The 15,200-nt window shown below is 40.9% G+C and overlaps 1 protein-coding gene across 1 annotated transcript in view; it reads right to left on the bottom strand.

Moving 5' to 3' along the window:
• The window catches only part of Fras1 (Fraser extracellular matrix complex subunit 1), a 424,900-nt gene that overhangs the window by 61,190 nt on the left and 348,510 nt on the right, over positions 1-15,200 (bottom strand). The window contains exons 48-53 of the mRNA XM_076864881.2: positions 8,565-8,689; positions 8,135-8,275; positions 6,240-6,467; positions 4,282-4,395; positions 2,074-2,224; positions 348-507 (exon numbers count right to left, since the gene is read on the bottom strand). Coding sequence (XP_076720996.2) covers positions 348-507; positions 2,074-2,224; positions 4,282-4,395; positions 6,240-6,467; positions 8,135-8,275; positions 8,565-8,689 — 919 coding nt within the window. The remainder of the gene's footprint in view (positions 1-347; positions 508-2,073; positions 2,225-4,281; positions 4,396-6,239; positions 6,468-8,134; positions 8,276-8,564; positions 8,690-15,200) is intronic.

Here is a 15,200-nt window from a genome sequence, read left to right as displayed (position 1 = left end):
ATACTTGTAAAGGCGGCAGGAAAACACAATGGTTTGAGCTTAAATCCTAGTTACTTTGTGAGCAAATTACTTAACCTTTTTCTGTTTTTATTGTTTTGCTGCTGTGGGGATAAGAAGAGGATTAATCTCAAAATTGCAAGTAAATAAGGTGATGTGTGTCAAGTACCTATTACAGTGCCTGGTATGTACAGTATTCAATAAATATTATTATTATCACTGCCATCATCATCATTGTTACCACCACCACTACCATTCTTCACAGGTAATAGAACTGTGCCCCCGTCCCAAGTCACCCTGATTTCTTCTAATTTCCTCATTTGTTTCTCAGCAAGCATAGTAACTTGTACCTGGTGTATTTAAAGCTGATGAGGGACCACTGGATATGGAAGACATTATCATTGACCACATTGGGCTTACTGTCTTTCACCAAAAACTGAAAACTGTCCATCAGTGCGTGGATCTTCTCCTCATGCAACACATAATGAATCAACCCCAAGTTCACATCCTCTGTGAGAAAAGAGACTCAATATGAATGCACTGGGAATTAACATGGAGATACAGAGACAGCCTCATAGATCCCCAAACCAACACATCTAGGTTCTTCTTCTCATGGGTCATGGGCAGACCTTATTTTTCCAAGGACAAAAGATGAAATAGTCTTAATTTAACATAATTTTTCCCTCAGATTTTAAATAAAGTTTAAATAAAAACAAAAGCCTTGTCTTTATGTACAGAAAGTACTCTTATGCTGTTGTAAAACAAGAATCTTAGGGTCTTGACTGAAAATACTTCATAAATAACTGTAGAATGTTGAAGGGCAAATTCAAGAGTTGGCAGAGAAGTCTTTGGCTGTGTGTAGCCTCACACTCAGTCCTAATTCCTTCAAGAAGGTTCTTTGGAAGGTACATGATAATGAGAAAAACTGGAAGTGGATTAAAACAACCCACACACAATGCACAAGTAAAAATGTGCTAGGAGAGCTGGGCACAGTGGCTCCCGCCTGTAATCCTAGAGGCTTGGGGGCTGAGGCAGGAGGATCTCAAGTTCAAAGTCAGCCTCAGCAAAAGCAGAGCAACTCAGTGAGATCTTATCTCTAAATAAAATACAAAATAGGGGGCTGGGGTTGTGGCTCAGTGGTAGAGCACTCGCCTAGCACTGGGTTCGATCCTTAGCACTACATAAAAATAAATAAATAAAATAATGTCCTTGTGCCCTTCTACAACTAAAGAAAAATATTTTTTTTTAAATTCAAAATAGGGCTGGAGATATGGCTCAATGATCGAGTGTCCCTGAATTCAATCCCTTGGTACCAAAAAAAAAAAGTGCTAGGAGAGAATACATGATTGAGGACTAGGAGGTAAAAAGAAATATGGAGCATAATATTTAAGATGTAGTGTGGCAATGACTGTTCCCAATTAGTCCCATCCTCAAAAGAGGACTAGAAGAAAGAAAAATGTAAAACAATCTGCTTTATGAAATCCAAACAGGAAACTTTCTGTTCAGCAATCTATACACATGGACTTTAATTTCTTAACTAAAAATTTAATTTAAAAAAAATAACAACAGAAGCTGGTGGCAATGGTGTGTGCCTCTAGTCCAGTTACTCAGGAGGCCAAGGAGGGACAAATGCTTGGACACAGAGGTCTGAAACCAGCCTAGGCAGCATAGTGAACCACCATCTCAAAACAAAAAATAAAAACAAAACAAACAAAAGCAACCACTATAGTTCTTAGAGAATAAAAAATAACTCACACAGGACCATAAATCTCTCATAAACTCTGGTTATTGTTTGTTTTTAAAATAAACCAACAGTGACACCATATCCTTTCCGGGAAACCTGGCCAAAACCTAAAGGGAGGACATGGTAAAGATGACTGATTGTTTGCCATAGTTTAATAGGGGGAAAAAAGGAGCAGTAAAGTTGACAAGGTGGATGCTAGACACTGAAAGATCTACTTGTTTGCAAACAGGTTTCTTGGGCATTAGTAGCTGCAAGTGGCTATGAGAAAGAACAGGCAGATACAGAGAGTGGCATTTAGAGATTTCCCATTTCTCAGTTCCCGGAGTCCCCACCCTGGGTAAAGGTGGAAGCAGCCCTGCCGGGTTGCAGCTTGTTCTCCACATGGCCATGCTTGGGGCCCATTGTTATCTCATAGACAAGCTGGGAGTCCTCCGTGTCTGGGTCCATGGTCAGCAGTTCTTTCTTAGTGATCAGGTTGGTTGCCTGGAATAGAAACCCATTAAATTTAATTCCTGAAGTGGGAATTAAAGCAGGAACGAGACCCTCTGACTCAGATTTAATTCAGTTCAACAGTGATTTACTGAGCGCATTTACCACCTGGAAAATTCTGTCAGGACAGAGGATGCTATGAGGATAGAATCCATCCCAGCCTCTGTCCTGGAGGTATTCAGTTTATTGGGAAAGAGAGGCTCAGGAGCAAGGTCAATATGGCAAGAGCTATAATGGAGATATAAAAAGAATGCTATAGACTTTTTGGGAGAGTGAGAGATTAATTCCACTGAAAGTGAGCAAAGAGGGACTTGAGGCAGTGAGATTTGAGTTTGGCTTTGAAAAGAAGTTGGAACTTTAAAAGAACCACACAATGCAGAGAAGATGGCTATTTTAAATCTTACAGGAACCAAATGCATTGTTTGAAATTGAATAGGATAAATGTACCAGGCCCTCCCCCTACCCCCGCAACATTACCCAAATATACTGGCTAAACTTGACTCATTTATTCAACAAATATTTAGTGAGAGCAAATGTCTGAGGAAAGAAAGAGGGTGATCAACAGTATAAAATGTCGGCAGGTTCAGTAAGATAAGGGCAGATAATTGACTTTTGAATTTAGCAAAATAGAGGTCACTGGTGTAGGGTATGAGTGGACAGTGGAAACCAGACTGGTGAATGAAAGGAACAGAAACATTCTGAATATTGAGAGGGGAAAAGTCAGGGCATAAGAGGAATCTGCACTAATGCTGTTCATTTTTAGAAACTGAACCAGTTCAATAGGAAGCTCCTGCATAACAGTTACACACAGGACAACTTATTAGCTCCATGGAGAGGAATACCACCCACCCAAGTAAGAAATCAGTTCTGAACTAAGATGAAGAAACGCATATGTGTTTGGGTGCAGATGTGGATTTAGTGTGTAACATGTTACCAGGGGCAGGTTGTGGCATATACCTTAAAATGTGCAAGAAATTTATAAAATAGAATTCCTCTGTTACAAAAAAACACCGACTTCTTTCTCATTTTTGGCAGGTATTAAGTTTTCCAAAGTCCACTCTCCTTCTCTGCAGTTAAGAAAGTTAGAACTGAGCACCCGCCTGCTAGGCTAGAGACATTCTTCCCAGCCCGCCATGAAACGCGCTGGGCCTTATGGCCAATTTCTTGACACTAGAAAATGAGCACAAGTGATGTGTTCAATTTCTGTATCACTTGCAGAATGATACAGAAAAGGATACCTAAAGGATGACACTTAAAATGAAGTGCCTTTTCCTGAACTTCTCCCTCTTTTTCTTTTCCTCACACTGGAACGTGGATGAATTTCTGAAAAACAAATGTGGCTATGGAGTCAACAGCGACACCCCAGTAATGGCGGAATAATAAGATGGAAGGAGTCTACATCTCTAACTGGTCAGGCAGAACTCCAGACTAAACTCATATTTCCACCCTCTATGTGAAAACAAGCAAAAGTTTCCACCTTGTTGACCTAGTACATTTCGGGGGTGTTTTTATATTAAACTATACATAACCCTTTTTTTTTTCATATTCTGTCCACCATAATATATATTATTTATTTATTTGTATTAACATATTTTACTTATACAGAATAATGGGGTTCATCATGACATAATCACCCAGGCACATAACATACTTCAATCATACCCATCCCCCATCACCCTCCATTCCATCCCTTCCCACCTCCTCCTGATCCCCTCCTCCTATCTAATAGTGTCCCTGTTACTTTCATGTCATCTTTTTTTCCCTAGATTCCACATTTGAAGTAAAACCTGTGATACTTGTCTTTCTGAGCAAGACTTATTTTGCCTAATATCATATCTCCAGTTCCATCCATTTTTCTGCAAATATTTATTCTTCTTTATAGCTGAATAATACTCCATTGTTAAACTATATTCAATCTCAACCAATCCTGCACAATCTTAGCTCATAAGGAATCCTAACCAAGTTCACAGAGCTTGCCAATCTTAGGAAAATCAGCTCGCTGAGGGAGTAAAAATCATGAGTTGAACTGGAGTAGATGGGACAGGCCTTACCTTGCCATCCATATACTCCAGCCACTGGAGTCCCAGGTTGGTGACTATCCTAGGGGTGCCATCATCCACTGGGAGGATGTCCACTCGGAACTGCTGAGGTGCTGCTGTCATGATCTGCAGGGGCAGAAAGGAAACTCAACATCCACAGCTGTTCGTGGTGCTAGGGGTGGACAGGGCCTCCTACACACTAGCCATGCACTCCACCTCTGGGCCACACCCCAGCCCCTGCACCATCTTTATTTGAAATCAACATTGTCCCAAGATAAAATAATTTAGAGTATTTTCCTTCTAATGACCTTCTTAACACTTTCATCAGGCCTGACAAAAATGATCTTTAAAATGTTAATGTCGACATCTCCAGGTGGGATTGTCAGACATGAAAAGAGGATTCCATGGGAAAACATTTTCTTTTTTTTCCCTTTCCTCTTCTAGGTTTTTGTTTTTGTTCTTGTTTGCTTCTTTATTTTGAAGGAAAGTAATTCTGAGGGTAAGGGACAGGGAAAAAAATCAAGAATAAAAGCACTTATGGAAAGAGTAAACAGAAGTTTAGTTTACAAGTACGTGCACACACACACACACACACACACACACACACACACGGCTGACACAGCACCTCGCTGTCCCTGAGTGGCCACCTGGAACCTGAATAGCGGGATGCTGGCTTTTCAATTTCCTATAATAATCATTTCCTAAATAATTTTCCTTTTTAAAATAACACAGTCCCTTAGCCTTTTCTGTTTATAAGAGGGGCAGCCCTCTTACTGAGACATCTGAAATCTTTGTTCTCTTTTGAAAGTCAAACTAACTGGAGAGCAGGGAACAGTGGGAGAGAAGAAACACAATGACAGCTGCCAGGTGGAGCTGCAGTGCAGGGAAACCCCAAGAGCCACCCACTGCACCGGTCAGCTGAGAATGAACTTCTGTTTGTCTGTGAAGGACACAGCAGGATCTTTCAGAAAAACAATGATCATCAGCAAGGGAGAGAAACTCTGCAGGACTGAGTGTAGATCCTCCCACTATCCTGGAGGTCCAGTAGGGAACAAGCAAGTTGCTCATTAAAACCGTTTCTGCTGAGTCAGATTTAGAGGCATGGGGAGGAGGAATACCCCCAGCCCAGAGGGGCATTTACGGTACTGCAGGAGAACTGTTAAGGAATGAAGGAATGAGGAAATGGCAGGGAAGGGAGAGAGGGGAATCTTGAAGTTTCTTTTGGATACCTATGGGTCGGGAAGGATTCATTCTTTCAGGAAGGAGAATTTGGCAACTGCATAACCAAAAGAGAAAAAAACCTCTTACTGATTACATAAGCTGGCCCTAAAACAATGGTGACAATGATGATTATGGCCAAGGATTATCTGATGGTTCCCGTGTGCCAGGCATGGAACTAAGTGCTTTATGTACACCAGGAGGGTAGGTATCACCCCCCTCCCCTTTACAGACAGGGAAGCTTAGGCTTAGAAAGGTTCAATGATTTACAGACTCACACAGCTTGTAAATGACAGAGCACTTAAGTCAGTATCTTAAGAGCATGATTAAAACCCATGCTCTTATTCGCTGTTATTTTTCAAAGTTGAGGGTCTTAGTCCAAAAACAGAGAGAATCTAGAACCACAAGATATTATTGAAAAACCAGATGAAAGGAAAACTCAAGGAGTAAAGAGTGGGCAAAAAAGGAGAAATAATAGCATTAACAGCAATTATCATCTTTTATTGAATGTGCACTTTATGAGGATTACCTCCTTTGATCCTCAAACTATTTGAAGCTGGCAATTATTACTGTGCCTGTTTTACAGATGAAAAACTGAGGCTTGGAGAAAGAAGTTAAGTAATTTGCCCAAGGCCAGTATATTTCTGAGCTCACAGTCACAACTGCATGTTATGCCAGATAGACAAACCCACGTGCTGCCCCACCTCGGGCATGTGTTGCCAGGCCTCTCCCTCATTACCTTTACCCCTCACCTCTTTTCCTCCTTCCTCAATGATAAAGAAGGGGTTCTTCCCATCAGAAACAGTGAAGGAGAAGCGGTCTTTGAGGGAGTTGCTGCCATGGTGGCTGTAGCTGATCCGGTTCTGGTAGATGTCTTCCATGGTGAAGGTGGAGCTGAGGTGGAAATGCTGCCCCCTGGTGGTCCTCTCGATGATGCCGTGGCGTGGTGGCTGCACAATGGTGAAGGTGACAGAGTCAGCCTGCCCAGGATGGAAGGGAAATTGACAAGAGAAAGCTGATGAGTGATTGGTGGCCAACAGATGACCAGAGGTAATAGAACCTAAAGGCGTTTATCAAATAGGGTTGCATTTTATAATAGATACCAAAAACAAAGTTAAAAAGAGAAATCATCTGTTTTACACAATTGGACTTATATTCTGGTGCCTTCAGTTATAAAACTAAAATATTTAATTTTTTCTCTTCAGGTCATGGGGAGAAGCCTAAATTTTTAACTGCTACCAGGATGACAAGAAACAGACCTTTTAAACCATCCAGTTGCTTCCCACCTATTTTCCTCACTTTTCCCAGACTTTTATCTATAGAATCCCATATGCATCATAACAGAAGTGAATCTCTCATCTCTAATTGCTGATTCTAAAGGGACCTATAGAAGGAACAAGAGATGCCTAAAACCTTGCTCAGGAGTTTTTAGCAACTTACAGTAAAATGCAGAGGCTTGACCTGAGCCAAAAGGCCCTCTGTGACCTGGTTCAGAGTCCCTCCCGGGCCTTAGTCTTGCCTCCTGTCTGTTCCTGGGTTTCAGCCTCTTGGTCTCTTGTAACCTTTGCTGCAATTCTCAGGATATAAGGGCATTTGACTGCAGCACTTTTGCATTTTGGGCTCCTCTTCCTGGAGAGTGAATTTCCCCAGGTAACTGCATAGCTTGCTCTTTCTCTTAATGATATCCCTGCTCAAATATGACCTCCTCGGAGAGGCCTTCCCTGACCACTCTAATGGCACAGCCATTAATCTCTATCTCCTTTACCTCACCTTTTATGTTTTTCTTCATAACACTTATCATATCGGACAGGATCTATTCTTTTTTTACTATCTTTCCCCTCAACCAAAGGTTGCAAACTCCCGAAGCCTAGAACTTTATCTGTTTTGCTCACAGCTCTGCTGTTACCATCTAGAGCAGACCCTAGAGCCAAGATTTAATAAATATTTGATCAAGAATGAATAAATGAATGAATGAGTGCACAGAGAAGGATACACATGATTCTGTATTATACTCTTATGGTATTATAGTAAGTGTAATGTGTGCTTTCACACAAACTGAATTATGTCCGAAGGTTTTAATTATAAATACATTACAAATTATATTATAATTTATAATTATATTATAAATTATAAATATATATTATAAATATAAACTGGAAGCATTATGAGAACAAGGGCTTAGTCTCCATATGCCCTGTTGGGTGTATGAAGCCTAGTCTTTGAGGATGTTCAGATTGTGATATTCACTGCCATCAGAAAGGTCTGGATCAAGGGGCTGACATGGAGGCAAAGGTGCACAGGTGCAGAAAGTCCCTGTTCATTTTAATAGGGAACAATAAAAATACCAGGTAAAATGCCATCCACCTGATTTTCAATGAATCATAATAAAAAGCCAGCATGTTAAGAGGATTGCCTCATGTAATCAGGGGAGAGGATGAATGTACTTAGGATTTCAGGAAGGGTTTAAAAATGGTTTGATCCTAAATGTATGAGTTCCCCTTTTCCAGAAGGCATGGCGTCCTCAGGTCCCCGTTCCTGAGGTGCTTTCACCTCACCACTGAGCACCACCTTCAGGATGCAACAGCTACAGACCAAAGGTGGCCACCAGATCACCTCATTCAGCCAGAGCCTAGGGGAGCACTCTTACCTCTGTGTCTGCATCCACCGCCTTGAGCTCAAACTCCGTGATGGTCTTCCTCACGCCCTCTTGCACCCGCATCCCCCTGTTCTGTACCACAGGCAGCGAATCGTCCACAGGGTGAATAGTGATATGGAAAGTCTGGGACACCTAGGATGGTAGAAAAGTGCAGGTGGGATACCTATCTCCAGCACTACCCAATAAGAAGGCAGGTGCTCCCTGAGTTCCCTTTCACACCATTCCTGGCATGCCTGACCAGCCAGGATCCCACAAGTGAGTACTCTTGGAAAGAGGCCAGGTGGCTGTCCGAGGGTGCCTCTATTTGTTGGCTGAGAGCAGAGGAAATGGATGTCCTCATATTACTAGTCTCTGCCCACTCCATTCAAAGACAGCAAGGAATCAATACCCACTCAAGGATGGAATCCAGAGCCTGGCTTACCTCACTGGTTCCATCAGACAGCACAAAGCTGAAGGCATCAGAATGCTTCTCCGTCTCACTAGAATGGACATATTGAACATTTCGTGAAGTCAGGTCAGCCTGAGTAAAGGAACTAATCTGGATACCTGGTGAAAGGAGAAGAGAGAAACAGAAAGAATGTCAAAATGCTTCTAAGGCTAAGGAAAGGTCAGGCTCTCACAGGGAGAGAATGAGAGAAGTCCTTTGTATTTTTCCTTTAGCATTTATGTTCTGCCCTTGAAGACCTTGCATGAAGTGGTTTGTGAATTTTTTTTTCCCCTACAGCAGCATATGTTCTGTGGGAGACATGTTAACTTTATTATCACAGCTTCTATCGTGTGCCAAGCCAACAGCAGGTGTGCCGTAAATGTTACTCTCCTTTCTCCTGGGGTTTAAGTACGCAGGTAAAGTCTGTGAAAGGCAGAGCCATTTCCTTATTTTCCAAATGCCTCTCTCTTCAGTTTTACAGTCCCCTATGACCTCACAGTCCTTTCTGGAAATCTGACCTAATTTTTAATATTGTGCGAGGGGTTAGCTTTTGAACACTGCAGCTATAAGGCTTGGCTACACTTAGCCTTGCTTCTGTGATTGGTGAGCCATTCCTGGTCTCCATAATTTCACTAGATATCTTTCAAGGTCCCTTTCAACTCCCAGGACTATGATCCTAGCTTCTCATCGACAATTTTAGCCAGTCAGGCAGTAACAAAACTTTCTGCATGACTCTGGGCCTTGAATAATCATTCTATATCAAAGTGAAAATAGCCTAGAAAAAATAGTATCCTTTATTAACATGATATAGAAAACATCATGTAATTTTTTTGGTGGCATCATTTAAAAAAAAAAACAACAACTTGAAATAATGAAAAGGTATTTCACTAACATACACCATCTGTTTTTGAATGCCTAACAACATTTAGTAAATGAGCACAGAATCCTTGCTTCCTTCTTGGGAGACATGACACATACTCTGTACCAGTTCTGATAGAAACAAAGCATGTATTTTTTAGTCTCTTAGCATAATTTCTCTCTTTCTGATCCTGGGTATTGGAAAATTAATCCATTTAATCAAGTCTTTAGTTTAGCCCTGAAATTCATTTGCTGCTCCCTGAGATTTATTATTTTTCATTATTAAGCCTTGCAAAACCAGTCTGGCTTTTCTATGAAAAAACAGAGACTCTATTTGACTCTTATAAAGTTAAGTGACAAGCAGTATCTCTGCTTTACCTTAAAAAAAAAAAAAAAAAAACTCAAACCACACGGCTTACATTTGCATCTCTCTTTATCATCTGAAATTTGTCACCCAGATACAATAGCCTTCTGAATATTGGGGCATTAATTTTCTGATGAGGCATTTTATATTTCTGTGCTTGCTATATCAGTTCTTGACAGGCAAGAAATGCAGCCCACTGTCTTATAGCTTTGTTTTGTGACTCTGGACAGAAATCCATACCATTTTTTAAAAATTTAATAACTTCAGAGTGACTGCACTGAGAAATTTAAATCTCTTCCCTCTGCTGTGAAACCATCCTCACAGTTCATGAGAAAATACTTATCTGGATTCTCACAATCAACTGGTCACCTATTCACTCTTCCCTTTATGAGAGTCCAAGACCAATTACAATGCTAAGTTTTTGCTTTTCTCTTGGGAAGAAAGCTCTGCGATCAATTCTTTTATTTATTTATTTTAAAAACTTTTTTTTATTGAAGTAAAATTGACTGCAGTAAATTACACACATTTAGAGTGCACAATTTCATAAACTTTGGCATTTCCATGAAACCACTACCTCAATCAAAAGAGTGAACGTATTCACCGCTCCCCAAGTTTCCAAGTGACACTTTGTAATCCTTCTATCCTTCCATTCTCCATCCCCAATCCCATCCAAAAGCACTCAATGAATTGTTTCTGTCATGACAGATTCATTGGCATTTTCTCAACATTTTAATAAATAGAATCATATAGTATGTTCTATTTTGGATCTGCTTTCTCTCTCTTAGCATTATTATTTTGAGATCCAACAGGTATTAATAGTTTATTCTTTGCTATTGTTGAGTAGTATTCCACTGTGAGGATGTATCATAATTTGTTTATTCATTCATCTGTTGATGGGTATTTGTTTTTTTATTTTGTTTTTTTGTTTTTTTCCAGTTTGGGGATATTGTATATAAAGCTGCTATGGTTATTTGTGTACAAGTCTGTGTATGGACCCAAGGTTTTGCTCTTGGGTAAATCTCTAGAAGTGGACTGGCTGGAATATATGCTTCATTTAATTTATTTAACTTAATTAAGTACATGCTTAATTTTTTAGGAAATTGGTAAGTTCTTCTTCCAAAGTGGTAGAGCCATTTTACATTTTCACTAGTAGTTTGTGAGAGCCCTAGGCTTGGGCTTAGTGAGAATTTCCCAGTTCAAAGGCATTTTTAGTGGGATTTTCCCAATTTAGTAAAGCACCCACCACAGACAGAACACTACTTCAGACTTGCTTATATACGTTGAATTTTATCTGTTAACAACTCTGGGAGGCTGAGGTAGGCATATTACTCCCATTTTTATAGATTATAACAGTAAATATAATTAAAGAGTTATGTGCCCTACTCAAGGTCACATGGCTAATAAGAGAGCAACCCTAGGGTTGAAACACAGGCAGTCTAATGCCAAAGCCTATGTCTGCTGGGAGTGCTCTCTGTAAGAACCATCCAGACAGGAGCTTCTTGGGTTTTCCCTTTTTCTTTAGCTCTCTTTCAATATAGAAGTAATACATGCCTATTAAAGAAAATGTGAAAAACACAAAAAAGTAGGAAAGAAATAAAAATCAGTCTTACACCTATCACTGAAACATCACCATTATATATATGAATCATTCCTTCTAAAATACTTTATTGACTTCAGCCTCTTTCTTGTCTGAAATGCTGATTTGGACGGAGTTTAAAATTATTTAAATGATGATCATATTTACATGCCAGAGGGAAACAAGCTGATGCCGCACTCAGGCTTCAAGGGGGCAAGGATTCTTCTTGCTTCTTCACTGATGTTCTCCTAGAGCAGTGCCCGCCATATGTCAGGTGCTCAAACCATGTCTGGTGAATATATTTAGTACCTCTGCTATACTCTGTCTCTAGGAGGTTCTACTGAGCACAGATTTTCAATCCCTATACACTTTTATTTTTTAAATTTTAGCCTTTGCTAATTGGGCATTGGAAGATGTCAGCTACTCACTTGCCAGCAAGATGGTGTTTTGAATAACATATATCCCTCCTGGCTGTCACAGCAAGTAGTTGTTTGAAATACTTGAAGGCTTTTAATCCCACTGAAGGTGTTTTCGGTCACCAACCTGCTGGCTAAACTATATATCTGGCAGTATTACTGAGACCCACATTAACCCTGTCAGTTTTTCCAATTCCCCTGGAAGGCCTACACGTTAGAGAAGGCTCAGTCCAGGTCAGGGAAGTGGTGCGGGAATAAAGCATCTCCAGAGAAACTGCCTTCTTAACACGATGTCGCGTGATGCCCCAGTCGCCTGCATTCAGCACAGCCGTGAGTGGCTCTGCATTTGCTGCCTGTATCGTGTCTTTGTTCATGTTGTGGGAGACCCTCTTCTTTCCTGCTTCAGATTTTCTCTGAAGCCTCTTGTTATGGGTTGAATTGCAACTGCACCTTCTTCTTATCCCAAATTCATATGCTGAAGTCCCAACCCCCAGTGCCTCAGAATGTGACGTTGTTTAAAAACAGGGTCATTGTAGATGTAATCAGATAAAATCAAGTCATGAGGGTGGTCCTGATTCAATATGGATGGCACCATTAGAAAGGGAAATATGGACACAGATCCTTATGGGGAGCATACCAAGTGAGCATGAAGATGTCCACCTACGTGACAAGGAGAGATACCTGGAACACACACTTCCTTCATACCCCTCACAACCAACCAACCCCACCCACACCTTGATCTCCAACTTCTGGCCTCCAAAACTGTGAGGAAAATAACTTTTGTGGTTTAAACTGTGCAGTTTAGTACATTTTTTAAACAGCATCCCTAGCCACCAATGCACCTCTCCTCTCAGGGAAAGCCCAAACTAACAACAGGTGCATCCTATTTTGGTTGGTGTCACAACACCTAAAGAAGGTGGAAAAAGAGCACACCTTAGGTAAAGCATCACCTCTGAGAAGTCTTTCCTGACAACTCCCATCCTCTCCAAGGTGGGAGACTTCCATGGTCCTCTGCCATGTTGTTGTCACAGCTACTGAGACACATTTGCACATATTTGTTTACATGTCTCTTACTTCCAAAACATAGTTTGTTTTTTCTTCTAGTAGCTACTCGATGAATGCTTGTTGAAGGGAGGAAGAGAGGGAATAAACTGTATTAATCAGCTTTTTGTCACTATGACTAAAACACTAGACATAAACAACATAAAGGAAGAAAGACTTGTTTTGGCTCAGGGTTTCAGAGTTTCAGCACATGGCCAGCACTGGCTGTATTGCTTTGGTCCTAAAGTGAGGCATTACATAATGGTGGAAGGGCATGGTGGAGGAAAGCTGCTCTGCTCATGGCAGCCAGGAAACAGAGAAACTGGGGACAGGGCAAGGGTGGAAGGAGAAGCTGAGGATAAGAAATGTCCTTTTAGGGCATGTTTCCAATGCCCTACTTCCTCCAACCATGTCTCACCACCTAGTTTCCATCACTTCCCAGTAGTCCATTCAGCTATCGATGGGTTAATCCATTGATGAGGTCAGAGTCTTTATGATCCAAAAGCTCCACCTCTGACCATTGCTGTACTGGGGACTAAGCCTTTAACACATGAGGCTTTGGGGGACACTTCAGATCCAAACCATGAAAGAAGCCTCTTCTAATATGATAGAGTATCATGCATATAATTACATCTCAGCCTGGAATCAGAATCTCCTGGGGATGTGCTATGGTTTGCATACAGTGTGAGTGTGTCCCCCAAATGTTTTGTGTGATGGAAACTTGGTCCCAATGTGGTGGTATTAACAAGTGGTGGAAACTTTGAGAGGTGGGACCAACTGGGAGGTCACTAGGTCTTTGGGGGTACTATCTGGAGTGAATGAGAGGGTACTGTATGAGAGGTTCCTGTAAAAATATCAAGACTGGCCATTCCCCAGTTCTGGTTTCCTGTCTCATCATATAATCTCTCCCCCTCACACAAGCTGTTAACATTTTGCTGACCACCATGTTGTCACAGCTATGAGAAACCTCACCAGAAGCTGAGCAGATGGGGATGTCTGATCTTGGGCTTTGAGTTTTCAAAACTGTGAGTTAAATAAACCTCTTTTCTTTATAAAATAAAAGATAATTGTCTCAAATATTTTGTCACATCAGCAGAACATGGACTAATCAATGGTGTTTAAAAAAGACATTCATGTACAACCCTCAGGAACTTTTATTTATGGGTCTGGGTGGAGCCTGAGTATCATTATTTTTAAACACATCCTCTGTGACTCTAATGTTCAGAAAAGGCAGAGAACCACTAATATAAGAGAAAAGTTGAAAGAACAATCTTTGGTTTGGTTTCTTTTGCTTTGGTTTCTCTCTTTCTTTTCTGCTCTACATGAGTCACACAGCTAAAGCAAGTCATATAACACAGAGCCTTATTTTATCATATTTTATTCTTTGACATCTCTAAAACTATAACAGTATAGCCACTTTGGAGATAGTAGATAAAATGGTAGATGATAACAAGACCATGTATTGGAGCTTATTTGATCTGTGCAGTGATGTCTGAAGCCACGTAAATTCTACCATATTTTTAATGAGGGAAACTGAGTGAACATACTAATGAAAGAACTATTTATATCTAGTGAATAAAAATAATGCTTCACACCCCTAGTTAGCTACTAGTTGAGAGGAGCTCTCTATGCAATTTCACCATATATGAGGATATCAGGCACAAAAGAACCTCCTCAAAAACATAAAACTAGCAAGAGGTGAGGAAGTGGAAAGATCTAACCCTGCATGCACAACAGAAGAAGCTAAATCAACTGCAGCTCATACATCCCAGGAGGCAACCTGAACAGCAAGACAGTCTGATTCACTGGGGTGGCCGAGTCAAGCCTATGACACTGCCCTGAGACCCCCACTTTGACCTCTCTCTAACTGTGCATTCACCGAGTAGAGCGTTCTCTGTGGTCACGTGGCCTCTCGTGATGCTGTCACTCCATTCTGAAATCTAGTTTATGTGAGATGGTTTCTGGGCAAAATGCCCACTTCTCTGAGGACTTTCAGAAGGGAATTTAAAAGGCCAGGAGTCACATTAATGAATTGAGGTAGGGAAAGGGAAGAGATGCACGTTTGAAAGGTAATTCACTTTTTTTAGGAGCTTAATTTACCTCCTTCAAGAAGTGAAGATTTGGCAGCAAGTACAAAGCAGAAAGTGAAAACATTATGGGAAGCTCCCTCACACGCTCACTGTTAGAGAAAAACTTCCCCTATGAGGTTTCACGACAGCCAGAGGCCCCAAGGATTTAGGACTGAAGGACTCCTCCTTGGGTGCTCACTTTTATGGGAAAGTCTTCTGGTGATTAGAAAACAAGTGACAAAAGGACTTTCCATTCAATGGGGGTAGAATCACTCATTTGAGTGATTTTAAGATCGAAGAGGAAGA

This window comes from Callospermophilus lateralis, chromosome 8 (assembly GCF_048772815.1).
Source record: "Callospermophilus lateralis isolate mCalLat2 chromosome 8, mCalLat2.hap1, whole genome shotgun sequence".
NCBI lineage: Eukaryota > Metazoa > Chordata > Mammalia > Rodentia > Sciuridae > Callospermophilus > Callospermophilus lateralis.
This window is presented reverse-complemented; position numbering and strand designations above follow the sequence as displayed.